Below are 27,896 nucleotides of genomic sequence, written 5' to 3'. Positions count from 1 at the left end.
CTGGCTCTGGCTGGGCTCACCTGTGCCTCAGTTTCCCCACGCAGGCTCTGCCCTGCAGTCACCCCAATCTCACGGTGAGCTGGCAGCCCCTTTACTCTGGAAACAGAGCACGGGGCACTGCCACAGGCTGCTCTCCCTTTGCCATGCTGGCACCATGCTGCCGGCAGCCCTGACCGCGCCGCCAGGCCCCTCTCCCCACGGCTATTTTTATCCCCCCCCAACCGTGTTTCTCACTGTCCTATTTTAGGCGGCGCAGTTGGCGCACCAGGAACCCAGTGCCCAGCTCCCGGGGGGCCCTGCACTGTCTCGCTGCCCGCTCACGCCGCCTGGGCGCAGGGCACAGGGAGCCATGCCCAGGGAGGCTGGAGAAGGTAGGCTGGGGAGCAGGCCGGGGGCTGGCGGGGGCCCTGGCACCACGGGGGCGACCGGGCAGTGCTGGGCCGTAGGGTTGGAGCGGAGGCAGCAGCCAAACGCTTCCCTCCGCCGCGGGGGCTGCGGGCAGAGATGCCCGCCCGGGGAAGAAGGGGGTCCTGGAGGGCTGTGGGTGCAGGGCAGCAGGGTTTGGGGAGGGGGCAGGCAGCTGGCTGGTACGGCCCCTGGCACCAAACCTACACACCCACCATGCCCCCCAGCCGGGGGGGGGGGGAGTGGATGCAGGGGTGATGGGGGTACCTGTGGGCCAGCCCCCAGCCAAAGGCAGGGCCCTGGGAAGGGTCCGGGGGGACCCTGGGCACCAGCCAAGGCCCCCCCAGCCCCGACGCCTGCCAACCCCGCCGGCGGCACGCACCGTCCCGATGGCAGCGGCACGGCGCCACGCTGGCCTGCGACACGCTGCTGACCCCGGGAGGGACAGGGACCGGGCACGGGGCCACCCTGCCCTGCTCCACCGTGGGCACAGCGCCGGGGCCCTGCCCGCTGCTCAAAAATGCGCAAACGCCCAGAAAAAAAATCCTTTCCCTCTGCTGCAGCGTGGGCACGGTTGCTTCCCAAGGCAGTGCTGGAGCCACGCCTGGCTCCCAAAAAGCCGCCCTCGCTCCTGCACGGGATGTGCCCACCAGGACCCCCTGGCACAGCACGCACCCCACATCTCCATCCGTGCACCCCTAAGCAGCACACAAGCACGGTGCCCGCAGGGAAAGCCGAGCCGTGCTGCGGGCTGGAGCTGGCACTGCCCTGGCTCCTGCCCGCCGGCTCCCAGCCGGCCCAGGGGAGCCCCAGCCAGCCCCGCGGTGCCCGGGCTACCCGGGCCGGGGGGCTGGCACATTCCTGCCCCCAAGCCAGGGGCAGATTCCAGCCCCACTAACGAGGCTCTGGGATCGTGGCCACCGGGCGCCCGCTAACTGCTCCGATGACAGCACCGGGGCCGGGGGAGCCCAGCCAGCGCTCACCCGCCTGCGGCCGCAGGGCCGTGCCAAGGGCACACGGGCACCGGCCGGCGTCAAAGCCGGGGTCACCTCCGGGAGGGGTCCGGTCCCCGCAGGGCTGCCCGGGGCGGGCAGGGGCTGCCGGCAGGGCCCACGCTCACCCTCTGCCTCCGCTCCCCGCAGACAGCATGGGAAGGGCCGAGGGTGCCGCTCCGGCACAGCCCGGGGACCCCGACGGCGGCGAGCCCGGAGCCATCAGCCTGCGCCCCGTGGAGTCCATCAGCGACCTGCACTGGGCCTCGGGCGGGCAGAAGGGCGCCGGGGGTGAGAGCGGGGCGGGGGAGCCCGTGCCAGCCCCGACCGTGCCGGCGGCCGGGCTCTGACCGCTCCTCTCCCCTGCCCGCAGGCGACGGCCCGGCCTCCCCCCGCCGCCCGCGCCAGCCGCCGCCTCGCCCCGCGGCCCCCGGCCCCGCACCGCTCCTGCCCACCCTGCGCCCCGCCTCTGCCGCCAGCCCCTGCCCCTGCCTCGGCCCCGGCCACCCCCTGCTGCTGGCCCTGCTGGGGCTCCTGGCGCTGGCGAGCCTGGTCCTGGCCACGCTGGCCATCTACCTGAGTGGTACGTGGCATCGGGCGGGGCGGGGGGCTGCGGGGGGGGGGGGGGGGGGGAGCCAGGCCGCCCGTCCCCAGCGTGTCCCCGTCCTCTCCCCGCAGTCCTGCAGAGCCAGTCGGTGCGGGCGCTGGCCCAGTGGCTGGAGAGCCAGGAGGACGCTGTGCACCAGCTGCGGGCAGCCAGCGGGCAGCTCTGGGCTCGCCTCAACGCCAGTGCCGAGCCCGGCGGGCACCGCTGAGCTGCTCCCGGCCCCGCCACGGGCACCGGGACACCGCGGGAAGGGGCACCGAAGGGCAGGAGGGGAGAGCGGGCAGCCCTACCCCCGCCCCATCCCGCTCAGACCTGACGGCGTCGCCCCACGGGGCGCAGGGGGTGGCGGGGGCAACGCTGGCCCCCACGCCAGGCTGTGAAAGGGAGAGGGCTGCAAGGACCGGCACCCGCCCCAGTGACAGCCCTTCCTCTTCACAACACGGCAGAAGGCACCCTCGAATGAGCCTTTTAATTACCTCCTGTAATCAAAGTCTTAGAAAATCACCACCGTAGATACATTCCCGGGGCAGCAGGCACTCCCAGCTGGCGCGGCCCCACGCCCGCCCGGGCAGCGGCCCCCAAGGCTGCACAGGCAGCACCGGGACTCGCCCCCTGTGCCACCCCCCGTAATTAGTTTCCCACAAGAGGACTATGTCATATAAAGCATTTGGCTGAAGAAGGGCTCAGAGCGGGCAGCTGGCAGGGCCGGGCAGAGCCTGCCGCCCCACGCCGCTCTGCCACCACCCCTGGGTGCCAGGCCGGCTTGCGGAGGCAGGGGCTGTGTCCGGGGTGGCAGGGGGGAGCTGGGGGAGCGCTCCTGCCCCAGGCCTGGACACCAAGGCCAGCTGCCCCGCAGCCCTGCACGGCTCTGCCCTCCCACCCAGCCCTTCAGGCTATGCCAGGCCACCCCGGAACCCCAACGGGACTGGGGAGGGGAGACATGAGCCCTGCTTCTGAAAGGGGCTGCAGAAGCCCTGTGAGACCCCCCCCTCCTGCCTTGCCACACGGAGCCCCAGCCGCAGAGCAGGCGCACAGTGGCACGCCACCACCTCCCCCCCCACTCTTCTTTATCCTTCTTTTTTTTGGTTAAAAAAATAAAAGAGGGGGCAGCCCCTGGCGGGGCAGCTCCAGGCATTAAATACTCTGCTGTACATGAATAAAAGCCCGAGGGCGGGGGCACCTGCCCCTCACAGTGCTGGGTCTGCAGTCCAGGTGGGCCGGGGGCTCTGCCCCCCTCCGCCCGTCACAGCACGTCCGCCCGCTTGTCCCGCACCCGGCTCCGGGCTTTCGTGCGGGCTTTGAAGGCAGCCGAGTTGTAGAGGTGCTGGGAGGGGAGGGAAGGAGAGATGGGTTAGGGGGTGCCCCTCTGCTCACCCCCCCCACCAGCGCCCACCGTGCTCAGGGCTCTGCGGTCCCAGGCAGGCGCTTGGCTGGAGCCCACGGCGGCACGGGAGGGGACTGCGGGCACAAATCTGGGTGGGGGCACCCACCTTCTCGAAGCGGGAGACCTTGCTGGCTTTCAGAGCAGCCGCATCCAGCACCAAGGGGGGCCCGAGGCCGAAGATCTCCCGTAGCAGCTCGTTGTTCTGCGGAAGAAGGGGACTGTCAGCACTCACCAGCACTGGCCCAGCACCCCCTGGCATGGCTGCCCAGCCCCTACCTGGAGGTGGTGGCGGATGCCAGAGCCCAGAACCTCTTTAAAGGCTTGGTAGGTCCGCTGGCGTGCCCAGCTGTCCAGGTACATGCACTCCAGGCCAAATCGTATGGTCTCCTCCTGGTACTCCCCGCTCTGAGTGGAGAGAGAGGCATCAGCAATAACCTGGGCACCAGCCCTGCACGTCCCCCAGCTCTCAGCAGAGAGAGGGGAATCGCCAGGCACCTGGGCAGCAGCCGCACGGCCACAGGCTCGGCAGGGAAGGGCACCGCCAGCCTCCGGTACCTCGATGAAGCGCAGGATGTCCCGGAAGATGGAGCGCTGCTTCCGTCTGTCTGTCTTGGCTCGGTATTTGTTACTCTCGGTAGCCAGGACCTTGAGCTGGGCACGCAGGAACTCTGTATCTTGGTGGCACAAGTCCTCCTGCCAAAAGAACAGGGGGTTTGGAGAGGACGCGGCTCCGGGCACTGCCCACCGCTGCCATCACCAGGACAGGGCTGGGGGATCACCAGGGCCAGCCCCTCTGCCTGGGCACCTGCTGGTGACGCCAGCCTGGTGCATCCCAACGCCATCAGTGCCAGCTCAGCTGCGACACGGGCAGGGTCCCGGTGCCAGCAGCTCCCTGCCACTCTGCCGCCTGCCCACCCGCTGCCTCCTGCCACCACAGCACCCCGCCATACCTCCACGTCCTGGGCCAGCTCGAAGACCAGTGCGATGGTTTCCCCGGCCAGGATGCGCAGCGCGACGCTGCTGCTGGACAGCAGCGGGGGCAGCTTCAGCCAGCGACTGAGGCGGGAAGGCAGGAGAGGAGTCAGGGGGGGCCGGGCTCCACCCCAGGGGCTCCCCCCTCCGCAGCCGGCTGCCCCACACCAGCCCCTGCACCCCCCACACCCCACTCACTTGTCCAAGACGCTCTTGATGTGGGAGGGGGGGCAGATGGTGAGGAGCAGGGACCATGACTGGAGCGCGCTGCAGTGCAGAGGGCCGTGCTGGGCAGGTGCCGAGCCCCCCTCCCCTGCGCTGGGGGGGCTGAAGATGGCCTCCAAGCAGGACAGGCATGAGACTAGGTCCTAGAGGGGGGAAACCCGCCTGTCAGGCCACAGCTGCCACAAAGACACAAAAGCAAAGCCACGGACTGGGAGCTGAAGGGGACCCACCCTGCCCAGGGGCACCAGGGGCTCCCCTCGGCAGGAGGGATTCCTCCAACCGGGACACCCCATCTCTGCGAGGTGGCCTTCCCCCCCCAGCTCAGCTCCACGCTGCCAGGGGGAGAGGCCTGGGCTGTCACTGATGTCCCCTCTTCCCTGGCTCGGCTCCAAGCCGCCCTGGCACCGTGGGCCGAGGGCGGGTGGCACGGCAGCCCCCGTGGTGCCCTCCGGCAGGGGTACAGACAACACCCAGGCACAGTTACCTCGAGGTCAGCAGCGGCAATGTAGCAACACATGCCCAGGGCCGTGGCACACTGGTGAGAGATGTGGGGAAAGGGCAGTCAGAGGAGGCGGCACCGGGCCAGATCCAGCGCCCAGCCAAGGGGAAGGAGGGTCAGGGTGCCCCTGCTTTACCCCACTGCTCCCTGCGGCACCCAATCCTGCCGCCCTCCCGTGACCACAGGGGCCCCAGAGGCACCGCCGGGGCTCTCCCCACCGCCAAGATGCCCCCCGCGCCCACAAGGAAAAGGTCCGGGCCTTACGCTCTGCCGGGCGCCAGGGCTGGCCATGCTGTCTGTCAGGACGCTGATGAGCAGGGGCTTCAGGCTGCGAAACACCTCTTCCCCCTCCGGGCCGGAGCCCATCTGGAGGCAGAGAAGGGTGAGGACGGTGCCCGCCAGTGCCTGTTCCTCCCCTTTACCTGCAGGCAGCACGAGAGACCTCCCTCAGACACCGGTCACCGGCCCCGCCGCCCCCAGCCCCGGTGCCCGCCTGCGCCCAGACCTTTCTTGAGACACTTCTCCAGGGAGTCGGTGAGTGTGAGGCGACGCTCCAGCAGGAGCTCGGAGAGGGTTCTGGAGGAGAAGGCCAGGCGCAGGCTCTGCAGGGCCACCTGCCGCGTCTTGGCGCTGCGAGAGACCGCAGGAGGTCACGGGGGGGGGGGGGGGGGGGGTGGCCCGGGACGGGGCACGTCCCTGCCCTCAGCTGGCAGCGCCGGCAGGGACGGGCAGCGTGCCCGGCGTGCCCACGGGAGGTGACGGCCGCTCCTCACCTCTTGTCCAGGAGGTTGTCCATGTGCTCCTTCAGCCTGTCCTCTGCCTCCTCCTCCTCCTGCCCTTGCTCACCCGCCGCCTCGCTCCCTGCCGGGGGACACCCACGTCACAGGGGCGCCCGCTGGGCCCACGGCTGCGGACACACGGCCACAGCACCGCCGCCGCGGGGACGGGCAGCGGGGGAGGCGGTGCAGCGGGCCCTGCCCCGGGCTCACCTGCGCCCTCCTCGCCGGGGCTGGCCCCCTCGCTGGCGCTGCTGCAGTGGCTCAGCACCTCGCTGCCGGCCTCCTCCTCGCTGGCGGGAGAGCCCGCCCGGCCGCTGCCGGGGCCACCTGCGGGGGGGTTGGCGACAGGCCGCCGTCAGCCCGGCCCCGGCCGCACGGGGGAGAGAGAGGCGGCGCGGGGGCCGCCGAGGCGGAGGCCCGAGGCTTGTGCGGGCCATGGGGCCTGTGCGAGCCCCCGCGCCCCGCTGCCGGGAGGGCAGGGCAGGGCAGGGCAGGGCAGGGCGGCCCCGGCGGCGCGGCCCGGCCCGGCGGCCCCGCCGCCCGGCTGAGGCCCGGGCCCCCCGAGCCCTCCCGGCCCCGCCGCCCCCAGCCGCCCATCCCCGCTCCGCCGCCTTCCCGCCCTGCACCGCGCTCGGGCCCCCACTCACGGCGCGCGGCTCGGCGTGAGCGCGGCATGGCCGGCGCGCGCGGACCCCGCGCCCCTCCCCGGGCGGGAGGCCCCGCCTCTGGCCCCGCCCACGGGTCCACCCCCCCCCGCGCGGCCCCCTGGGAGCGCCCGCCGCTATCTGCGCGTGCGCCCCGCGCGGGCCCGCGGACTGCAACTCCCGGCAGGCACCGCGCGGGGGCAGCGGGCACGCGCTGCCGGGGCGGCCGGCGGTGGCCCGGGCCAGTCCCGGCCCTTGTCCCTGTGCCCGGGCCTGTCCCTCGCCACGGAGCAGCCCCTGCTCTGCTGCTGGCCCTGCCCCGTCCCTCTGCTGTACCCCTGCTCCTGCCCGTATGCCTGCTCCTGCCCGTATCCCTGCTCCTGCCCCTGCTCCTGCCCCTGCCGGTATCTCTGCCCCTCAGCCGGCCCAAGTCCCCGTCCCTGTCCTGTCGCCGTTTCCGCCCCTGGCCCATTACAATCCCTGCCCATATCCCTTCTTCTGCCCCGTCCCTGCATCTCGTTGGAAAAATCTCACTCCCTAACTATTGTACCAATTAGTCTTCATAGTATGAAACTGTATGAACTTTCTTAAGATGCAGGTATCTATAGCTTATGTTGTATACCGCATAGTTACGACTCACTAGACATGGCTACAGGACCCCAGCTCGTTGTGAGGAGGAGGAGGAGGAAGAGGAGGAGAGCCCCACCATGAAGGGCGAAGGCTACATCTGGACTCCCGAGATAAGGCCAGCACCCCAGCCCCTCCGACACCTCCCTGAGACCCTGCCAGTACCTGGCCTCACAGATAAGTACCGATTCCAGGGACACCTGGATGAGGAAAGAAGGATGATGACGCCACAGAATTGCGGTGGCTTTGCAAAGCAGGTGGGGGGGTAAGTAGGGGTTGGTCGAACCGTGCTGTACCCCAGCGTAGGAGAAGGTGTGAGATCCCTGTGTAAAACTGCATTTGGGGTGCCCCGATTTGGCTGGGACGTGAATAAAGCGATGGGCCTGAATAAATAATGACTCTCGTTGTTCTTGCCTTGGCGTCCTGGCCTCGCTCCTCGGGCCGCACGGGCCAGGTGTGAAGTGCTGGTGACACCTGTCCCTGCCCCTGTCTGCATACCTGCCCTTATCCCTGCTTCTGTCCTTTTCCCTGCTCCTGCCCCGCTCCTGCTCCTGCCTGTATCTCTGCTTCTGTCCTTGTCCCTGCCCCTACCTGAATCCCTGCCCGCTCCCCAAATACCTGCTCCTGTCCCCATTTCTGCCCCTGGCCCTGTCGCTGTACCTGCCCCTAACACAGCCCATATCCCTGTCCCTGCCTCTACCCCTGCCCCTGCCCACGTCGCTGCCATATCCCTGCCCCTGCCTGTATTCCTGCCCCAGTCCCTGTCCCGTTGTCACCCGACACTAAGGGGACACCCGTCCCTGCTCCTGCCCATATCCCTGCCCTGGCCACATCGCTGCTCCTGCCTGTACCCCTGCCCCTGCCCCATCTCTACCCCTGTCCCTGTCCCGCCGCTTTCCCTGTGCCAGCCCCGGTCACGGGGACTGCCCCCATCTCTGCCACTTCCCCTGTCGCTGCCCATCTCTCCCTGCCCTGTCCCTGTCCCTGCCCACACCCTTACCCCTGTCCCTGACCCCGACCGCACCCCACGCTCGTCCTCATCCTTACGCGTGTCCCTGCCCTGCTGCTGCCCCGTCCCTGTCCCCATCCCTGCCCCTTCCTGCCTCCTCTCCCTGCCCCCTGCCCCTTCCCGCTCCTGCCCCTACTCCCTGTCCCCTTCCTCTTCTTGCTCTTGCCTGCCCCTGCCCCTGCCCACTACTCCTGCCTGCCTGCAGCCCCTGCCCGTCCTCCTGTCCCTGCCCGCCCCTGCCCTGGCTTCCCAGGCCTGACTTTCGGTTTTTCGGTTCTTCCCCGTTTCCCGGGATGACCCAGCGCAGGCGAGCGGGACTGCCCGTGGGCACCCACCCCGCGGCACCCGGGCTGCCCACGGCGCCCACGGCCCCGCGTGGGGGATGGGAGGCACCGGGAGGGAGGGGGCAGAGCCGCTGCCGCGGCCCCTTCCCACTTTCGTTTTCCAGCCGGCGGAGGCAAAAACCGAAACTGAACCAGAAACAGAAACTCCCGTTTCCCGGCTCCGCCGCAGCCGGCGCTTAAGGCAGCGCGGGCAGCAGCGTCCTGCCCGTACCGCCTGCCGCTGCCGGGGTCACCGGGGCTCCGGTGAGGCTGGCACCAGCCACGTCCCACTGCCGGGGGGCACCAGGGCCCCCGGTGGCACTGGCACCGGCCATGTCCCGTTGCCTGCAGTGACGCCAGGGCCCCTGCTGGCACCGGCACCAGCCATGTCCCATTGCCTGTGGTGACGCCAGGACCTCCAGTGGCACTGGTCACATCCTGTAGTCTGTGGTAACGCCAGGGCCTCTGGTGGCACTGGCACCGGCCACGTCCCATTGCCTGCGGTGACGCCAAGGCCCCCGGTGGCACTGGCACCGGCCATGTCCCATTGCCTGCAGTGACGCTAGGGCCCCCGGTGGCACTGGCACTGGCCACGTCCCATTGCCTGCGGTGACGCCAGGGCCCCTGGTGGCACTGGCACCGGCCATGTCCCATTGCCTGCGGTGACACCAGGGCCCCCGCTGGCACTGGCACTGGCCATGTCCCATTGCCTGCGGTGACACCAGGGCCCCCGCTGGCACTGGCACCGGCCATGTCCCATTGCCTGCGGTGACACCAGGGCCCCCGCTGGCACTGGCACCGGCCATGTCCCGTTGCCTGCGGTGACACCAGGGCCCCCGGTGGCACTGGCACCGGCCATGTCCCATTGCCTGCGGTGACACCAGGGCCCCCGGTGGCACTGGCACCGGCCACGTCCCATTGCCTGCGGTGACGCCAAGGCCCCCGGTGGCACTGGCACCGGCCATGTCCCATTGCCTGCGGTGACACCGTGCCACCAGCACGAGCCATGTCCCAGCGCTGGCTGTGCCCCAGCCCGGACACTTGAGCCCCCGGCGCGGGCACAGGCAGGCGCTGGTGCAGGCAGGGGACCCCCACCCCCCGGGCGGGGCCTGGCGCAGGGTCCCCGTGGTGGGACTCTGCCTCCTGCCAGCTGGGCACCCAGGGGAGACCCTGTGCCACCGAGGTCACCCCGGGCCACGAGGTCCTGCAGCACCCCAGACCCGGCCTGCAGGCAGCTGCCTGCGCTGCCAGCACCGCCGTCGCTGCTGCCCCTCAGCCGGACGCCGGAGCGATGGCGGTGCCGCGCAGCCCCTCCCGCCCCCCCCCGGCCCCCGCGGCGGTGGCACCGGGGACACCCGGAAGACTCCGTGGGCAGGAGCCCCCCGGGGAGCCGGGGCCGGGGACAGGCGAAGCCCCGGGGCCGGGGCCACCTTAACTTCCCAGCGGTGACGCCATCGGGGAGGTGGCCCGGGAAGGTTTAAAAGCCGCTGCAGGCAGGAGCAGGCAGAGGGGAGGCTGCAAGGCAGGCGAGGGACCGCACCCGGCAGGATGAGTGCGGGGCCGGTGACACCCACGAACGGGCTGAGGACAGTGGCCGCCAACAAGCTGGATGGCTGGATCGCGGAGACCCTGCAGCCCAGCACGGCTTTCTGCAAGCAGGTCAAGCAGACGGTGAAGCAGATCTGCGACTTCCTGAAGGAGGACTGCTTCGAGGGCGACATCCACGTCCACAAGACCGTCAAGGTGAGTGCTGTCCGGCTCGGGGGCCAGCCGACATCCCTGCTGCCACCCTTCCCTCTGTCCTGCTGCTCCAGCTCCTGCCCTGCCTCAGTTTCCCCTGGCAGCTCCAGGAATGGTGACCCGAGGGGCAGGGGTGCTGAGCGGGCAGGGTATCTCTCTACAGGGCGGCTCGGCGGGCAAGGGCACAGCCCTGCAGAATAAGTCCGACGCCGACGTGGTGCTCTTCCTCAGCTACTTCTCCAGCTACCAGCAGCAGAAGCAGAAGAGAAGGTATATCCTGGATTTGATCAAGAAGAGGCTGCATGCCTGCAGGCAGAGCCTGACATTCACCGTGAACATCAGTGAGCCCCGGTACAAGGGTCCCGATAATACGCCACGTTCCCTCAGCCTCACCCTCCACTCCAAGGAGACCTTGGAGTCCATCGAGGTGGACATTCTGCCCGCCTACGACGCCTTGGGTAAGGGGTGCGAGCCGGCGTGGGGCCGGGCTGGGGTGTCAGCGCCGGGGTGGTTCTCACCCTCCTTCTCACCCCACAGGGCAGGTGAGCGGGGTTGCCCCGCCAGATGCGACTGTGTACGTGGGGCTCCTGAACACCAGAAGTGACCCCGGGGAGTTCTCCCCCTGCTTCACCGAGCTGCAGAAGAAGTTTGTGAAGCGTTGCCCCGCCAAGCTGAAGAACCTCCTGCGCCTGGTCAAGCACTGGTACAAGGAGGTGAGGGGCTGCCCGGCTTCCCCGGCACCCACTGGGCACCTGCCCCGGTCAGCTCTCACCCCCATCCCTGTCTTCTCCCCAGCTGCTGAAGCCACAGTACCCCACTGAGGACCTGCCCCCCAAGTATGCCCTGGAGCTGCTGACCATCTACGCCTGGGAGGAGGGCACGCACTCCTGCGAGTCCTTCAACATGGCCGAGGGCTTCCGTACTGTGCTGGAACTGCTGTGCCAGTACCGGGAGATCTGCATCTACTGGGAGACGTACTACTCGCTCCAGCACAGCCAGATTGGTGCCCATGTGAAGAAGCTGCTCTGCAGTCCCTGGTGAGGACCATGCCCGGTGGGACCTGTGCCACCCACCCCGCGGCACTGCCCGGGGCTGACGGCAGCGCCCACCCTCTGTGTTCACAGCCCCATCATCCTGGACCCTGCCGACCCCACGGGGATCCTGGGCCAAGGCAAGAATTGGGGCCTGGTGGCGCAGGTAGCTGCCAGCCACCGTTCACTGCCCTGCGTCCATGCCGCCCAGGCCTGGGACGTGCAGGTAAGGCTGCCTGTGCCTGCGGGCATCGCGGACCCCCTGCCCCTGCTGGCTGTGCCCACCCACTCTCCTGTCCCCGCAGCCGGCCCGGCCCGTGAAGATTGAGGTGAGGCAGCTGGTGGGCACCCGCTTCAGCAAGACCGTCAGCCCGGCCACCACCATCTGGCAGCTGAAGGAGGAGATCGAGCGGGTGTGGGGCATCCCCTGGTTCAGGCAGCGCCTGGTGGAGCAGGAGCCAAGCGGGAGCACCCTCATTCTGCAGGACAACGAGACCCTGGCCAGCCGCGGCATCTTCTACAGCACCACGCTGATGCTGCTGCAGACCGAGCCCCAGGCGATGGAGGTCTTCGTGAAGAACGACAAGAACCAGACCACCACCTACACGGTGAAGCCCACCGACACCGTCAGGCAGCTGAAGGAGAAGATCCACAGCCAGCGGGGCCCTCCCGCCGACCAGCAGCGCCTGACGTACGGCTCCAGGGAGCTGGAGGACCGGCACACGCTGGCGCACTACAACGTCCAGCCCAGGACCACCATCTTCATGCTCCTGCAGCTCCGGGGGGGCGCGGGCCCCCAGCACCCCCAGTTCCCTGCCTGCTCCCCCTCCTGAGCGTCACCCCCGACACCAGCTCACGCCCCTGCACCGTCCCCATCGCGCTGGAAATAAATGCCTTGGCAGATCCCTGGGCTGCTTGCTGAGTTGGGGACGGTGGTCGAGGGGGGACCCCATTGGGATGAGGGGGGACCTCAATGCCACCAGCTGCATGGATGGCACAGGGACACATGGGTGCAGAGCAGCAGTGCTGCCTGAGCCCGGGGTGCCCGGTGGGGTCAGGGGTGCCAGCCCGGTGCCAGATGGATCTCGGGGGAAGAAATCAGCTCCATCCTCTGCCTCCCCTCCGCCTGCAGCAGCTTTTAAGCCTTCCTGGGCCACCGCACCGATCGCTGCCGGGCAGTTAAGGTGGCCCCAGCCCCGGGGCTTCGCCTCTACCCAGCCCTGTCTCCCCAGAGGCTCCTGCCCAGGGTCTCCCCTGGGTGCCCAGCTGGCAGGAGGCAGAGTCCCACCACGGGGACCCTGCGCCAGGCCCCGCCCGGGGGGTGGGGGTCCCCTGCCTGCACCAGCGCCTGCCTGTGCCCGCGCCGGGGGCTCAAGTGTCCGGGCTGGGGCACAGCCAGCGCTGGGACATGGCTCGTGCTGGTGGCACGGTGTCACCGCAGGCAATGGGACGTGGCCGGTGCCAGTGTCTGTGGGGGCCCCGGTGCCACGGCAGGCAGCGGGAGGCGGCAGACCCCGAGGTCCCGTCACTGCCTTAAGTGCTGGGCTGGCGGCACTGGGGAAACGCCAAGTCGAGTTTCGGTTTTCACTTTCCAGAAACGAAAGCGTGGAGGACTGTAAGCCTGGGGGGACCCCATCGGGACTTGGCGATGTCCCCACAGGACTTGGCTCCCCCCAGCCCCCCGGGTGCTACCCCAACCCTCTTGGCTCAAGGTACCAGCGGGGCTTCCCGCTTCCCGCTGTAGGGCACCAGCCCACCCGCTCCGAGTGCTCTCTGGGGCAGACGCGGGACCCTGGGCTGAATCCTCCGCTTTATTGTGCTCAATTAGTACAAGCCCCCCCCACGCCGCTGCTCCGCACCCGGGGTACTGGGCACCACCTCTGTGGCCCCCCACATCTCCCCTCCCGGGCACCCCTTCTCCTGCCGGGCCCCCCGCGTCCCGCCAGCGCCCATCCTGCCCCTCTGGGGTCCCGCTCCCACCCGCAGCCCCCCGGGAGCTGAGGGTGGCCCTGCTGCCCCGTCCCGCCACAGTGCCATGCCCGGGGGGGCACAGCCTGGCCCTGCCGCCCCCCCGCTGGGGCGGGTTTACATTCATCCGTAACAGTCGTTAATAAATATTTCGGTGACTCTGCGGTGCTGGCAGTCGGCTGGGTCACCCCACTCATGCTGGAGCCGGTGGCACGGGTGGCCGGTGGCCCCTGGGTGGGGTTGGTCAGCCTGCCCGCCCTCCTGGCCCCGGAGCTGCAGCCCCCCGCCACTGCCCACGCCCAGCTCCGGTGCTGCCGGCGAGGCGGCCGAGGCCGGTGGGGGGCTTTGCCCCTGCCCGCGGCCCCGCTCCTAGGCAGAGCCCGGCACCCGGGGCCAGCCCCGGGGTCACCAGGGGGACGCGCTTCGGGGTCCCCGCTCGGCCCGCGGCCCCTCGTGGGTGCGCCGGCGGCGGGCTTTGCGCGGCTCCTCGCCCTGCCCGCGACCAGGGGGTCCGGCGTAGGCGCGGGGGGGTGGCGGGGGTCTCCCCCGGCTCCAGAGCCGCTGGCAGACCCTGTCCGCGGCCCCCAGCGGCGGGCGCTCCACCAGCTGGAGGAAGTCCCGGTACCAGACCTTGCGGCCGGGGGGCCCGGCGGTGAGCTGGGGGTCACTGGCGGGGGCCATGCCCACCGCCTGCCGGGCACCGATCACCTCCAGGGAGAGCCGCAGCAGGGGCTGGGTGAAGCTGTGCTCGGTGGCGTGGCAGAGGTAGAGGCCGGCGTCGGCGCGCTGCACGCTGCGCAGCAGGACGCCCCGCTCGGTCCGCACCACCCGCTCGTCCATCTGCACCTGTGGCACCCACGGGGACAGGCAGTCAGCCGGGCATGGCACGGCATGGCCCTGCCGGCGGCACCCGGCTGGGGAGAGCCTACCTCTCGCTGGGGGTCATCCGGGGTGCGCTGGTACGTCCAGAGGACGCGGGCTTGCAGGGACTTGGGGACGCACTCCAGGAAGGCGGTGCTGCCCTCCACCCCATAGAGCTGCTTCTGGGGCACGCTGCCCCGGCGGGGGTCTGGGGGGACACGGCCTGGCTGTCAGCCTCCCGCCCCGGCAGGGCTGACCCCCCCCGGCCGGGTCCCAGCTCACCTTCGGAGCAGAGCACATTGGGGTCACCGTTGCGGACGTCCTGCCGGCGGAAACGCCTGCGGGAAGGTGGCAGAGGAGCGGGGGCTGCGGCAGCACGACCTGCGCCCCTCACCGTGGCCTCGGGGCAGGCCGGCCGCCCCAGCGCCGCGCCCCAGTACATCACCTACCTCTTAGTGTTGGGCACGTAGCGGGTGCAGGCGGTGCCATCCCAGGCGCAGTACGGGTCCCGGGCCAGGCAGCACTCGGCGCAGGCTTTGCCGTAGGCGCTGCAGCGGTGCAGGGGCAGCTGGGCCAGCGCCGTGGCTGAGCCGGCGTAGAGCTGTTGCTGGGGGGGGGGGCAGAGAGCAGAGCTGAGCACCCCAGCACCGCGGCACAAGGCCGGGCAGAGCCACGGCGGGACACGGGGACCCACCCGGGGTGCCGCCTTACCCGCTTGGAGGAGAGCTGCAGGCTGGTGATGGGGGAGGCATCCTGCGGGCAGAGCGCAGGCAGGAGTTAGGGCGCGCGGGGGGACCCAGACGTCCAGGCTGCTGGCTCCCACATCGCGGCAGCCGGGGCGCCCCGGCACGTCCCAGAGCGCAGGCAGCGCGAGGGGGTGCTGGGGTGGGGGGGCCGACTAGGGGGGCACGGAGCCCCCCCCCCTCACCTGGAAGACCTGCAGCTCCTCCAGCAGCAGCGGCTCCATGCGGTGCCAGCTCTCCTTGGGCACCGAGACCACCTTCAGCACCGTGCCCACGTCTGCGAGCAGGGAGGGGTGAGGCCGGGGGTCCCAGCCCCGGTGTCCCCCAGCTCTCCCCCCTGCCCCAGGGTCACCACATGCCTGTGCCGATGAAGAGGACGTCGTAGTGGCCATCAGCGGCGGTGACGCGGTCCACGGCGATGCGGGTGAAGGTGTAGGGCACGGCGGCTTGCAGGAAGAGGGGTCGCTGGCCGTGGGGCAGCACCGGGTTGTACATCAGTGGGTGGTGCCGGGCAAACTGGATCACCTCATCCGGGAAGTCCTTGGTGGAGCCGAAGGTGCCAAAAGTTTTGCTGGGACACTGCGGGGAGACGGCACTGGCTGGGTGGGGTCTCGCTCCCCACGGCCCCCACCCTGGATACCGGCATCCCACCAGCGGCACCAGCTGGGATGCTCCTGTGCCACGTACCATGCCCGGGCGGGGGTACGGCACGCGCCCCTGGTATGACACCCACTGGTAGTTGGGACCCTCCTTGTGCGCAAAGGGGCCCAGGAAAGCCCGGCGAATGTCGGCCATGGTGTAGACGCAGACGGCCGAGCCCTGGAAAACGGAGCTGGTGGGAGAGAGAGGGGACGACGTGAGGGGCGAGGGGGGCACCGCCGGGCTCGGGGGGCGGCGGGGAGGGGGGCTCGACCTGGCGGTGGAGAAGACAGCGTAGACCAGGGGGTTGCGCTTGTCCCTTGTCTGCAGCAGGAAGACGTCCCCTGCAAGCCGAGAGGGTGTCAGCGCTGCCCTAACGTGCCAGGGCCACCCGTGGGCACCCTGGGGGGCCACCCCCACCCCCCCACTCACGGAGCTCATCGAAGTGGGTGTCCGCCCCGTCGGGTCCCGGCACGGCGCAGACGAGCCGAGCCTTCAGGAAGGTTGTCCACTTGTTCACTAGGCTGCGCTGCCCGCCCACGTCGTTCTGCCGGGACAGGGAGGGTACGGACGTCAGCAGCGGTGGGTGGCACCCACGGGCACCCCCAGCCCCCAGCCTACCCACCCGCGGATGCTCTCACCCGGCATATCTGGCCGATGCGGGCAAAGCTGGTCTTGCCCAGCCCCTGCTGCCGCTCCACCGCCGTCTCACGGAAGAAGAAGTAGATCTTGTCGTCGTCAGGGTCCTCGCTCTCCGGCACCCAGAAAACAGCCACGAACTTGGGCTCTGGGGGCAGAGGGGTGCCGTCTCCAGTGCTCCCGCTAGCTCTGCTCCCCGGGGACCCTGGGGCACCTGCCAGGGTCCCAGGAGGGTGCAGACCCTCCCCTGCCCAGCTGCAGGGCAGAGGCAGAGTGAGGGTAGGACCCCACTGGGCACCGGGGGTCTGCGGGGGGGCCACGGAGACCCCCCCGAATCACCCTCCGCAGGCAGTGGAGGATGGGGTGCGCCTGAGCCTGGAGGACTCGTTGCCCCAATGCCTCCAGGGAGCAGCAATGCCGCGCCAGGGTGCCGGTGGCCCCGCCGCCCTCCCGCTCCCCAGCACTGACCGTTGAGCCAGCGGGAGTCGTGCTGCTCGGTGCGGATGGAGGGACGCCGGCCCAGGCTGCGGAAGATGGTAAAGTCACGGCCCATCAGATCGGTGGCCACCCCAGAGTAGAGCTCCTCGCCTGGCAGGCACCGAGGGAATCGTTACGGGGGACCCCCCGGCACCCCCCTGCCGCGCTGCCCCCCGGCACCGGGCTCCGTTCTCCCTTACCCACGAGGACGGAGGCAGCCGCGTGCCGGGGGTCGTATGGGCTCTTCCCCTTGCCGTCCTCGGCGCGCCGGGGGTCCAGCTTGAAGACGGGCTCCTGGAGGGGGGTAAGGATGGGAGGTGAGCGGGCGGCGGCAGCTGAGGGCCACGGCGGTGCCGGGGGGGCTCACCTCGGCGTGCTGGCCGGCCTCCACGAAGGCGCAGACGGGGTGGAAGGCGCCGGTGCCGCAGGCGTACAGGTGGGTCCGGTTGTAGGGGTGCAGGATCTTCACGAAGTTCATACACTCGGCCTGGGGGTGGAGGGCACAGGGTGATGGCGCTGGGGCGGCCCCCCAGCACCCCTCTGGCACCCCCCAGCACCCCTCTGGCACCCCCCGGCACCCCGTGGCACTCACGGTGATGTCCTTGCCAGCCCAGTTGCACTCCTCCCTCCACTCCACAGGCGCCGGCCAGTAGATCTGCGGGGAGAGAGGGGGACGCTCACAGCCCCGGGGCGTGCCCGGGGCCACCCCGCTGGCGTGCGTGTGTCCCCCCCCCCCCCGTTACCTTCCTGTCCCGCTGGCTGATGTCGTCCAGGGCCAGGGAGAGGAGGTGGTTCTGGGCGCCGGCGAAGAGGCGGCCGCGCTCCTCGTCCAGCAGCAGGGCCTCGTAGCAGCACGAGCGCTCCAGCGCGAAGAGGCGCAGCCCGTGCCGAGCCCGCAGCTCTGCCGGGACCCACCGGCACTGCTCAGCCCGGCCCGGCCGCTGCCCGGCACGCTCCCCTGCCCCGCACACACGCCCCAGGGGGACCCGGGTCTGGCCATGGCCCCCCCCCCCCCCCCGCCATGCCACCCCCTCCCCCAAACCCGTCCCACTGGCTTGACCGGGTTCACCAACCCTGTGCCGGCCCAGCACCCATCCCCGCACCAGCCTGACACCCATCCCTGCACTGCTCAGCACCCATCGCCGAATCACCCAGCACCTCTCCCTGTGTCGGCCTGGCACCCATCCCCACACCACCCAGCACCCATCCCCGAATCACCCGGCACCCAACCCTGAGCCAGCCCAGCACCCATCCCCGTGCCGGCCCAGCACCCATCCCCGCACCACCCACCCTGGCGGCAGGCGGCGGGGGAGAAGGGGCCATTCCCTGCCCCGCGGAGCTAATCCCACCGTGGCGGGAACAAACAGCCCTTTGTCAGGCTGGGAGGAGAGTGCTCGCCAGGACCTGCCGCCGGACAAAGCCCCCTGTGCCGCGCCAGAGCCCACGGGGTGGCCGGTCGGGACGCGGCACCAGTTCCCCAGCCGGCACAGCACGGCCGGGACCAGGGAGTGCCGCCATGGTGCACCGCAGGGAGACAGGCACCTGAGCCGGCACACGCTGGGGCAGAGAGCAAAGGCCCAAGCGCAAGCACGGCCCCGAGGGCAGGCAGGTGGCCCTGGGGGGGCTGGCATCAGGCGAGGAACCAGGCAGCCCAGGCCAGTGCCGGGCAGCCTGCGGGGAGGGCAGTGCCGGTGCCGGTGAGGCGGCAGTGCAGGGGTTCGCACCCCTCCCGCCATGCTGCCCTCCGCCCCCCCGGGACACCCCCGTCCCCCGGCAGGATGCTGGGTGCTGACACGGCACCGGTGCACGCACGCCCGACCCCGCGTCCCCCCGCCCTGCCCGTGTCCCATGCTCACCGGGGAAGGCCAGCTTGAGGCGGGGGGTGGCAGCGGGCGGGGGGCGGCCGGCGGCGGCGGCGGGGCCGCGCAGCAGGAGCAGGAGCAGGAGCAGCGTGCGGCTCATGGCTGGGGCCTGGCTGGCGGCCCCGCGGCTGGGGCAGAGAAGCGAGACTCAGCTCGGGTTACAGCCCCCTCCCTGCAGCCCCCAGACCACGATCCCTCCCTGGCGCTGCTCTTGGGATCCGGAGAGCCCCGAGCATCGGCATAGGGCAACCCCCGCACGGCACGAGGGGACCCCCCCCACGGGGCTTGACCCGGTGATTGTGGGGGGGATGTGGGCCAGCTGCGTCCCTCCCCGGTTTTTAAGCCCTTGTTAATCCAACCCTGAACCAAACAGGCTCCGGGAGCAGCCCTCCAGCTCCTGACCAAGGGGAAACTGAGGCAGCCCGGCCAAGCGGCACCTAGCCCTCCCCACGCTGGCCCAAGCCCTGCTGGCAGGAGGGCACTGGGCTCTGCCCATTCCTGCCTGCAAGCACAGAGCTGTCCTGGGGCATGGGGCGAGCACCGGGGTGGTGCCAGCCGGACAGGGCACCCAAGCACCAGGCAAGCTGGCCGTGGTGGGAGACACGGGGTCTCATGCCTCAGTTTCCCCCACTTCTACAGCCCCCGCCATTTGGTACCCGGCCCTTCTTGTACCACCCTGCGAACAGGAGCTGGGTTTGGGGGGGGCTCTGGCTGAGCAGGTGTCCACATGCCCCCCGAGGGGCCCACACTTGCGTGACCACTACCCTCATGGGTGCCCACCACGGGGTAGGGGAAGAGCTCCTCTGGCTCTGGCATAGGCACGCTCTCCCCCAGGGAGCGGGACGCGATGGTTATCGCGAGCATCGCGCCAACACGCAGCTCCCCGCCTTGCCCGCTGGCCATGCCGCGGCAGCCCCGGGCAGCTGTGCCAGCCGGCACCTCCCCGTGCTGCATGCGAAGCGCAAGCCTGGCCACGCCGGTCATCGGCCCACAGCGCAGCCGAGGGGTTTCACCCGTGCCGCAGCCACCGGGGCCTCCCTGGGACACCGGTGACGACCGAAGCCGCACCGTGGCACTGGGGCTCGGTGCAACCGCCCCAGGTTCTGCCGCCCCGCTCAGGCACGGCGTGAGCCAGGCCGTGCTGGGTGCTGGGCCAGGGGGTCACGCGTGCGTGGCAGTGCCCGGCGCAGATCTGGGCACGTCTGCCTGCTGCCCGGCACGGCCGGCCGGGGCTTGCCCTGGGCTCCTGTGGGCAGGGGCAGCCGCCTCCTGGGCTGGCAGGGTGGGGAGCGGGTCCCGGGCAGGCAGCAGGCAGCGAGTAGCGGGCAGCGGGCAGCAGGCAGGGGCCCTGGCCGGGCGCAGTGCCGCGGGGCTGGGCTGCCGGGCTGCCCGGCGGCCTGGCGCAAGGGCGGCAGGCGCTAATTGCATTTCCAGAGGTGCCGGGACGAGGCGGGGGCCCGCCGGGCTCTGCCAGCCCCCCCGGCTGCCGGCGAGCGAGGGCCGTGGCGGGGGGCACCGGGGGTCCTCCTGCCCGCCCGGCACCTGCCAGCACCCGCCGAGGGGCCAGGGCAGACCCCCGGGCACGGACCCCCCCACGCCGGCTGCCCCGGCCTGATGCTGGCACGGGGGTCAGGCTGAGGGGGGGCGGGCAGAAGCGGCGGCACCGGAGACCCCCGGTGCCGGCACTGGCAGATCCAGCCCCCGAGACCCCCGGTGCAAACCCCCCCCAGCCCCCCAGTGCCAGCCCCGGCACGAACCCAGCCCCCAGCCCCCCTCCCGGTGCCAGCCCCGGCACGGAGCCAGCCCCCCGAGACCCCCGGTGCCAGCCCGGGCAGACCCAGCCCCCCGGTGCCAGCCGGGACACGCACCCCGCCGCCAGCCCCCCGCAGCCAGCCCGGGCGGACCCCCGACGGCAGCGCAGAGACCCCGGCCCGGGACACCCCCCCCCCGTACCGGCCCCGGGAGCCCCCCGGCCCCGGCAGCCCCCGCACCCCGCCCGGCCCCCGGCACCCACCTGGGTCCCGGCTCGGCTCGGCCCGGCCCGGCCCCGCCCTCCGCGTCCGCCGGGAGGGAGCGGGGCGGCCCCGGCGGGGCGGGGCGGGGCGGGGCGGGGCGGCGGGGGCGCGGCCCGGCCCGGGGGGCACGCGCACACGCACGCGCGTGCACGCGCACACTCGTGTGCAAGCGCACACACAGGTGCAAACAGACGCCTGGACAAACACCCAGGCACCCTCGCACCCACGCGCACGTGCAAAGACACTCGCGGGCGCTTGCACACTCACGCACGTGTGCAAACACACGCGTGTGCAAACACGCTCACACACGCGTGCGAAAACAGACGTGTGCAAAAACACCCAGGCACGCTCAGACACGTGCAAACGCACCCACTCACGCTCGCATGCAAGCACAAGCGTGCGAAATCACCCGGGCACGCTCACGCGCACTCACGCACGCACACACCCACCCGTGCTGCTTCCCCACCTGGCCCACGGTGACACCCGCGGTGACATCCGCCGCCCCCGGGGCAGAGCTGAGCACGCCACGCCCAGCACATGAGTGGCTCGGCACACGAGTGGCCGGGCCGCCCCGTCCCTGGGGTGGGCAGCCGCCGGGCAGGGGCTGCCTGCCGGGGCGTGGGGTGCCGGGGGCTGTGCTGGGGCCGTGCCGGGGGGCACCAGGGGCCGTGCCGGGGGCAGCGGGGGGCCGGTCCCGCGCCCCGCTCAGCTGCAGCCCAGATGTCTGGCCCGGGCCCAGCCCGGAGCAAACAAAATTCCTCCGCTGCCTCCCATTTTCCAGCCACCGCTGCCAAGAATAGCAAGTGCCGAGCGGTGCCGGCAGCGGAGCCACGCGCGCCTCGGCGGGCAGGGCTCGGGGCGGGGGGGGGGGACACGGGCTTCCCGGGGGGCCACCCCCTGCCTTGTCCCCCCCGCGCCCCTGGCTGTCCCTACCTGCGGGTGCAGGAGTCCAGGAGGGCAGGTCCGGCGTGAGCGAGGAGGCAGGGGGTGCAGGCAGGCAGCGGGCGCCAGCAGGCAGCGGGTGCAGCTGGGCCGGCAGTGAGTGCAGGCAGGCCGGCAGCAGGTGCGGGCAGGCCGGCAGCGGGTGCGGGCAGGCCGGCAGCAGGCGCGGGCTGGCAGCAGGTGCCGGCAGCCTGGCGGTGGGTGCAGGCAGGTCAGGTGCAGGTGCAGGTAGGCAGCTGGCGCAGGCAGGCAGTGGGTTCAGCAGGCAGTGGGAGCCGTGCAGGCAGGCACAGGCAGGCCAGCAGCAGGCAGGAGGAGCCATGCCAGGCACGCTGCGCGGGCAGTGCCCTTCCGCCTCACTGCCGGTAGCCCTCCCGCTGCCAGCCCGGGTGCACCGGCGTGCCGGCAGGCTGGCGGCACCCTCTTCCCCAGCACCGCAGCCCATTCCCCTCCCGGTTGCGCTGCGGTGCCAAGCACCCAGCCCAGCGTCACGGGCGGTGAGGGCGACGGGGACGGCGAGGGGACGGGTGGCAGGGGGAGCTGCCGGCACCGGTACGGCGGGGTTTACGCTGCCGCCAGACTTTGCCCGGGCACCGTGGCGGGACTTTGGGCTGGGTGGCCACCCCAGGGCCGGGCACGGCGTCCCTGCACGCCACCACCAGCCCGCCCTGCTCAGCGGGCACCTTCCTTTGCCGTGCCAGCACCGTGCCTCAGTTTCCCGCCACCCAGCTGGGACCTTTCCACCCGGCGCCACTCCTGGCACGCGTGGCGAGGTGGCCGGCCGGCGTCACCACCACCCCAGCCCCAGAGCCCTGCGGGCACCTTGCCGGCAGCGGCTCCGCCTGGAGAAACCATCAGGCGTCAGAAGGGCCGGGCTTCCATCCCGGAAAAAACGGCGTGGGAGGGATGCGCCACGTCGCCCGCCGGCCACCCCTTCCCGCCCCGCCGGGTGTTCCTGGCAGGCGCCGAAGCCACCGGGCGCCGACGCGGTGACAGTCCCCAGCGGGGACGGGCATCGCCACCGGCGCCCCGCCCTCATCCCCGCGCTCGCTGCCGGCCCCGCGGCGGGCGGTGCGGGGGGTGCCGGTGGCCTGGCTCCCCGCCAGCGCGGGGGTGTCACCGCCGGTGGCGCGGGCAGGTGCCGGCACCTTCGCTCTTTGATCCCTTCCCCGCCGCCGGCGGATCCGCGCCCGGGGATCGCTGCCTCGGCCAAATCTCCCCCGGCGGTTCCGGCTCCGGCGAGCACCGGTAGCTCCGCCGGCAGCGCCCGAGCCCCCGGCGGTGTTTGCGGTAGGAAACGGCCCCTCTCCGCCTCCGCAGGGCTCCCGGGGCGGCCGGCGGCAGGCAGCGGCCAACGGCTCCCGCGCCTGCTGTGCCAGCGGGCCAGCCGGCACGGCGCAGGAGGTATCCGTGCCATCGGATGGGTGACCGGGACCGGCGGCTGCTGGAGAGCCCGCACGGAGGGAGACGGGCCGGGATGGGCATCCGCTAGCCACCGGGATGGGGACAAATGCTGCGCCTCAAGTAGGAGCGGTACCTCGCTGGGAGAGCCCTCGCGATGCTGCAGGGACCTGTGGGGTGACCCGGAGCGAGGTGGCTACAGGGTGGCCCCCCGTCTCCCTGGGGGCTGAGGAGCATCCCTCCGCCCCAGCGGAGCCATCGTGGCCAGGGCCAGCCAAAACCCGGGGGGACAAGGTGAGCTGCGTTGCGCCAGCTGGTGCCGTAGGTGTCCCTGTGTCACCTGGGCTTGGCGTGGCCCTGCTCCCCAGCCAAGAGATGTGCTTGTGCAGCGGGGTGGCCTTTGCCAGCACTCCCAGAGCCACTGCCAGCTTGCCGGGGGGAGAGGAGGGAGCAGAGGGAGGAGAGGCATCCTCACTCCAGCCTGCACCCGTGGCCTGGGCGTGGGGATACCCTCCTCCAGCTGGTACCCCCTGGGCCTGGCCACCCCAAAAAGCCCTCGGTGGTTTGCGGCAGCACCAAAGACATGGCTTTAGGACTCCTTTGGGAGTCCCCACGACACGGGGCCCCTCGCCGGCTGCCTGCGTGGCTCCTCCATCCCTGGCTAGGCTGGCTCCCTGTCCCAAGCCCTGCTCTCTACCACAGCCTGGGGCTTTTCCAGGGGGGCGAGGTGAGCCCTGCCTTGCCATGAATACCGCAGGGATCTCTCCCATCGCCGCTTTGATGGGCGTGCCGGTGTCTCCTTGCTGGCACACCTGGCTCAGCTGCGCACCAAGGCAGAGAAGTGGCTGCATGTCCCTGTGGCACATGGTGTCGGGCCACAGGTTGGCATCAGGTCTTGGGTGGCCACCACATCCCTGGTGCAAGGGGAGGATGTGCCAGGCAGGGGACGGAGCCCATGGGGTGCCAAGCGTGCCGGTGCGAGGGCCTAGGCTGGTGGCGAGCGAACATGCCCGAGCCAGCTGCACCCTCGTAGCGCGGTGTGGTGGTGACGTCCCGGGGGGACACCAGCTCAGGGCACATCTATGGATACACTCCCCCCGACCCTACATCCACCCCCCCATCACAACACGCTGGTGCGAGACCCCTGCAGCAGGGACCTGCGTGGCCCCAGCACATTCCTACTGGGATTAGGTACCAGCTCCCGGCAGCGCCATGCCGGTGCAGCCCAGCTAATCCCTTTTTAATTGTCCCCACCCTGCGCCAGGCTGAGCCAGGCTGCCCAGGGGATGTGGGGTGCTGGGTGCAGCCCGGTGCCTGAGCACATCTGGGGTGCCATCATCGGGTGTCCCTGCTGTGGGACCGAGCCGTGGGGTGCACGGTGAACCTTTGGGGCAGTGATGAAGAAGGAGGCATCCATCCTCCCAGTGTGGGACTGAGCCGTGGGGTGCACGGTGAACCTTTGGGGCAGTGATGAAGAAGGAGGCATCCATCCTCCCAGTGCAGCGCAATGGCTTTTTGGGAAAGGGAGGGATCCTGGGCTTCCAGGATCCCATCCTGCTGCCTCAGGGTGACCATCCACCCTCGGCTTCGTGCACTGAAAACCGCTGAGCTTGAAGCTCCTCAAAACCATCCCAGTGGGGCAGAAGCCTCAGCGGAGCCATGGTGCGTGGGACATGGCACACAGGCTCTCTGCCACCGGCCCGGCCCTCTCCCTGTCCCGGTGGGAGGGCAGGAGAGATGCTGGCTGAGCCCCCCTGCCTGCTGCCTTGCCCCGGCCCCTCTGGCCCTGCTCTGTGCCACACCAGCCGGCGGCATCCAGCTCTTCCAGGCTTTAAAAATAGGCTGGTGTCCCTGCCACGATGTCAGTAATTTTAGCCGGGGTGTGTCTCGCCGGGAAGCATGCAGGACCGTTCATCTGCTCCTGCTGGCCCAGTGGCACCCGCGCCCAGGGCTGATGTCAGCCGCTCGCTGCCCACTTGCTCGTCCCTGCCCCGGGGCAGCGCCCGGCAGTGCAGTCTGGCCGAGGCCACCTCGGACACGGGCGATGCCAGGCGGGACGGCGAGGGCAGGGGAGCGGGGACAGGGGTGCCTGGGTGCCCCCTGAGCCTGCCCGCTCCCCATCCAGGACATCTTGTCCCCAAAACCGGCAGCACAGGGGAGCGCAGCATCCCGCTGCCACAGCACCCAGCAGCACCCAGCCAGGCAGTGGCAGGGGGGGTCCCGGCACCCTGGCCTGCCCACCCTCCTCCTCTCACCCCGGCCCCCCAACACAACAGCCACTTCAGATTGCCTCCCACAGTGCTCCCGCAGAGCCGCGGCGGCTGGGAAGGCTGGGGGGCCGCCACCGAGCATAATGCGGCTATTGATGGGCGAGCCGGCGGCCCCGGCGCGGCACAATAGGGCCTTGTCTGCCAGCCCAGCTCCCGCTCCTGCCCAGCCTGGTGCCCGGCGTCGGGCTCCCCTCTTCCATGGGCTCCAGGGCTCAGAGCTCACCCAGGTGACAGCCGAGACAAGCCCTGCCCGGGGCCAAGCTGACAAGCACGGTGGAGGAGCCAGGGGAGGCAGGGCACCGGGTAAACCCCCCTTTCCTGTAAACCAGCACCCTGGGGAAGGGGCATCGCTTGGGAAGCCCCCCAGTGCGGCTCTGCTGGCCCTGACTGCGCCGGCTGGGACAGGGCTCGGGGGTCCTCGCTCAGCCGTGGGGTGACAGGGACAAGGAGGTGGTGCATGCCCGGCATTGCCCCCGCTTCCCCCTCAGGACCGCGTCCGAGCCCCCCGGCACCCAGCACCCACTGAGGGGAGACTGGGACCTGGCATCCCCCCTGGGGAGCTCCACCGCCCAGGCCCCCCGACCCCACGGCCCCCCTCAGCGGGGCAGCCCGGTGCCCCACAGCCGCTGTCTCACCTGCTACGGAGTATGGGCTCTGCCGGAGCTCGCCTGCCTCCTTGCCCGGTGGGTGAGCCGGGGCTGCGGCTGCCGCCTGCTCTTTAAACCCCAAATCCCCGGTGCCGGGCGCCAGTCCCGCCAGCGGCGGGGGCGGAGGGAGGGGACGCAAAGCCCGGGTCCCTGCTCCTGGGGCCGGCACCAACAAAAGGCGACTGTGTCCCGTGTCCTCCCCGTGCACCCAGCGACCCGGCTGGCCGCTCGGGGACAGCCCCTCGGGACCCCGGGACTCCCCAGGGTGCTGCCACCCCCTCTGCCCATGCTGGGAAGGCGGGAGAGGCGCGGGAGAGCTCTGGGTCCCTGATTGCAGCCGCGGAGCATCCTGACGTCCCCAAGGACCCGTCCTTGCCCGCTTGGTCCTGTCCCTGCCTGGAGGGGTGCCAGGGCAAAGGCGCTCGTCGCCTTCCCCCCGCCTCGTCTGCTCCTGCAAAGCCCAGCCCAGCGGGGCTGGAGGAGGAGGAAGGGGACACGGCTGCCACTGCGGTGCCTGTGCCTGGAGGACTCACCCCATGGGACCACTAGAGCCCTGCCCTGCCGGGCCCGCAGGGCCGCGCGGCTGCCTGCAAAGGATCCCTGTGGTCCGAAGGCCGGGAGCAGCCCGTGCCGCCTCATTAACGTGGGGTAAATGTGTAACGAGCTCTGGGCCGGGCCGGGGCGGTTACAGCCGCATGGCTCCTCTCGCCCACCTGGCACGCTGGGAGCTGGGGCTGCGGTGGCCTTATCCCCGCGGTGGCCTTATCCCCGCGGGAGCCACAGAGCCGGGGCAGGAGGGAGGAGAAAGGTCTGTCTTGTGGCCGGACACGCCAGGGTGACTTCAGCTGGGAGGAGCGGCGTGGGCAGCGCACCGTGCGGGGATGGGAAGAAGCCGGTCCCCGGAGGAGGGAGGCTGACCCGCCACCCACGCCGGCCCCTGTCTCCGAAAGGGAGGCTCAGGCTCAGCCCAGCTGCCCGCTGGCAGGGCGTGAGGGCGAGGGAATTTTTATTAAATTGGTGCCTGCCAGCACGGGAGGCAACGAGCACCAATTTAATAAAAAAACAATACAGGAAATTCTATCTGAAGGCAAGAAAATGTTTTTTTTTTTTTTCTGCTGCAATGGTGGCCAGGTGCTGGCACGGCTGCCCCACAGGCAGTGGAGCCTCCAGCCACGGAGACAGGCAAACCCGGCCGGCCCGGGCAGCCCGTGCCAGCTGAGCCGCTCCTGCCGTGGGGCGGGAGCAAGGGAGCGGGGGGGGGCTCTGCCAGCACCGGCCGCATCAGGGGGTGTGCCAGGCCCCAGCCTCCCTCCCCGGAGCTGTGCCCCGTGCGGGAGGAGCGGGGCTGGGGGCACACGGAGCCTGGGACGTGTGCCCACGCAGAGCCGGGCTCTTGCCCGTGCGGCTGCAGGCCAGCAGGTCCCGGAGCTGACAGGGGTGCGGGTGCGTGGCACGCCGTGCCGTGCCGTGCCGTGCCGCGTGGTGCTGCGCGCAGCCACCGGGCACCGCGCAGCGTTGAGCTCCACGGGGATCTCTCGGGCTCAGGGGTGCAGGTGACCCCCCCCGCGGAGGCACTGGGCGGCACAGCCACAGCTCCCCGCAGGAGAGGCCGAGAGGGCCCAGGGCTGCCCCATGGCAGGGCGGGCAGCGTGCCAGGCTGCTGGGGCCCCCCCAAGCCCCCTCTGCTGCCGCCCCCGAGGGGCCAGCCCCCACCGCCGGGAGGGAGAGCAGGGGACTGCCGGGCCCCTGCCTGCACCCTTCCTGCCTGCACCCTTCCTGCCTGCCCTGCCGCAGCGCCCTGCCCCGCAGGGGGGGGCAGAGCCCCCTCCCCTCCGCTCGCTGCGTGCTCAGGGAGGGGCGGGGGGCGGCCGGGCCAGCGCCATCCCGCCAGCCCCGCCAGCACGGGAAGAGGGGCAGCGGCCCGGTGGGGAGGGGGCGATGGGGGACGAGGGTGCGTGGGGAGAGAGGGCTTTCGGGGAGACACGGGCCTGGGGGACACACGAAGGGCCTGCGGCCACACGAGTGTGCCGGGGCGGCGGGTCCCGGGGCAGCCCGGCGGGCCGCGTGCGGGCCGAGGGCGGGAGGGTGCGGGCCGAGGCCCGGCCGTGCCGCCGGCTGCCGTCAGAGGGCGGTCGGGGCCCGCGCGGCCGGGCCGGGGCGGGGCGGGGCTGAGCCGGGACGTGGCGGCGGCCGGG

The 27,896-nt window shown here is 71.2% G+C and overlaps 4 protein-coding genes across 7 annotated transcripts; 2 read left to right on the top strand and 2 right to left on the bottom strand.

Moving 5' to 3' along the window:
- The first annotated feature begins 227 nt into the window (after positions 1-227).
- LSMEM2 (leucine rich single-pass membrane protein 2) lies at positions 228-2,464 on the top strand. 2 transcript variants are annotated; one of them, XM_075513809.1, is made up of 4 exons: positions 228-371; positions 1,548-1,688; positions 1,771-1,980; positions 2,052-2,360. In XM_075513809.1, exons 1-4 carry the CDS (start codon positions 350-352, stop codon positions 2,210-2,212), a joined length of 534 nt encoding a protein of 177 aa, XP_075369924.1. In that variant the 5' UTR covers positions 228-349; the 3' UTR covers positions 2,213-2,360. The 2 variants fall into 2 exon arrangements, with proteins under 2 accessions (XP_075369924.1, XP_075369923.1); XM_075513808.1 differs by having other exon boundaries at positions 1,771-2,464.
- Positions 2,460-6,579, bottom strand: IFRD2 (interferon related developmental regulator 2). Of its 3 annotated transcripts, none has more exons than XM_075513805.1 (12): positions 6,511-6,579; positions 6,074-6,190; positions 5,858-5,945; positions 5,590-5,714; positions 5,349-5,506; positions 5,070-5,120; positions 4,559-4,728; positions 4,339-4,444; positions 3,944-4,081; positions 3,665-3,793; positions 3,495-3,590; positions 2,460-3,328 (listed from the first exon to the last, which is right to left on the bottom strand). In XM_075513805.1, the coding sequence occupies exons 1-12, from the start codon at positions 6,536-6,538 to the stop codon at positions 3,248-3,250; spliced, it is 1,287 nt and encodes a 428-aa protein (XP_075369920.1). In that variant the 5' UTR covers positions 6,539-6,579; the 3' UTR covers positions 2,460-3,247. The 3 variants fall into 3 exon arrangements, with proteins under 3 accessions (XP_075369920.1, XP_075369921.1, XP_075369922.1); XM_075513806.1 differs by having other exon boundaries at positions 3,698-3,793; XM_075513807.1 differs by lacking the exon at positions 5,070-5,120.
- Positions 6,580-10,000: 3,421 nt separating this feature from the next.
- LOC142415625 (2'-5'-oligoadenylate synthase 1-like) lies at positions 10,001-12,093 on the top strand. Its single transcript, XM_075514177.1, has 6 exons — positions 10,001-10,209; positions 10,370-10,664; positions 10,744-10,919; positions 11,002-11,243; positions 11,331-11,463; positions 11,543-12,093. The coding sequence occupies exons 1-6, from the start codon at positions 10,015-10,017 to the stop codon at positions 12,068-12,070; spliced, it is 1,569 nt and encodes a 522-aa protein (XP_075370292.1). The 5' UTR covers positions 10,001-10,014; the 3' UTR covers positions 12,071-12,093.
- Positions 12,094-13,167: 1,074 nt separating this feature from the next.
- Positions 13,168-22,238, bottom strand: SEMA3B (semaphorin 3B). Its single transcript, XM_075513655.1, is given in 20 exon segments — positions 13,168-14,051; positions 14,135-14,274; positions 14,349-14,404; positions 14,516-14,673; positions 14,778-14,819; positions 14,995-15,086; positions 15,169-15,388; positions 15,497-15,641; positions 15,723-15,792; positions 15,881-15,995; positions 16,090-16,235; positions 16,556-16,675; positions 16,765-16,858; positions 16,932-17,051; positions 17,157-17,219; positions 17,308-17,465; positions 18,421-18,554; positions 21,375-21,487; positions 21,490-21,923; positions 22,067-22,238. Coding segments are annotated over 20 exon segments (3,033 nt in total). The 3' UTR covers positions 13,168-13,610.
- Positions 22,239-27,896: the final 5,658 nt, after the last annotated feature.

The sequence above is a fragment of the Mycteria americana genome, chromosome 11 (genome assembly GCF_035582795.1).
Source record: "Mycteria americana isolate JAX WOST 10 ecotype Jacksonville Zoo and Gardens chromosome 11, USCA_MyAme_1.0, whole genome shotgun sequence".
Classification (NCBI taxonomy): Eukaryota; Metazoa; Chordata; class Aves; order Ciconiiformes; family Ciconiidae; genus Mycteria; species Mycteria americana.
The sequence above is the reverse complement of the archived record's forward strand: the minus strand, read 5'-3'. Positions and strand labels throughout refer to the sequence as shown.

Excerpts from the sequence above, each read along its gene's own strand:
- LSMEM2 (XM_075513808.1), top strand. The coding sequence starts at position 350 with ATGCCCAGGGAGGCTGGAGAAG. Across the intron at positions 372-1,547 it reads GCCCAGGGAGGCTGGAGAAG|ACAGCATGGGAAGGGCCGAG; the intron begins GTAGGCTGGGGA and ends CGCTCCCCGCAG. Across the intron at positions 1,689-1,770 it reads CGGGCAGAAGGGCGCCGGGG|GCGACGGCCCGGCCTCCCCC; the intron begins GTGAGAGCGGGG and ends CCCTGCCCGCAG.
- IFRD2 (XM_075513805.1), bottom strand. The coding sequence starts at position 6,538 with ATGCCGCGCTCACGCCGAGCCGCGCGCC. Across the intron at positions 6,191-6,510 it reads CTCACGCCGAGCCGCGCGCC|GTGGCCCCGGCAGCGGCCGG; the intron begins GTGAGTGGGGGC and ends ACCCCCCCGCAG. Across the intron at positions 3,329-3,494 it reads AGGTCTCCCGCTTCGAGAAG|CACCTCTACAACTCGGCTGC; the intron begins GTGGGTGCCCCC and ends CTCCCCTCCCAG.
- LOC142415625 (XM_075514177.1), top strand. The coding sequence starts at position 10,015 with ATGAGTGCGGGGCCGGTGACACCCACGAACGGGCTGAGGACAGTGGCC. Across the intron at positions 11,244-11,330 it reads AAGCTGCTCTGCAGTCCCTG|CCCCATCATCCTGGACCCTG; the intron begins GTGAGGACCATG and ends CTGTGTTCACAG. Across the intron at positions 11,464-11,542 it reads CCCAGGCCTGGGACGTGCAG|CCGGCCCGGCCCGTGAAGAT; the intron begins GTAAGGCTGCCT and ends CTGTCCCCGCAG.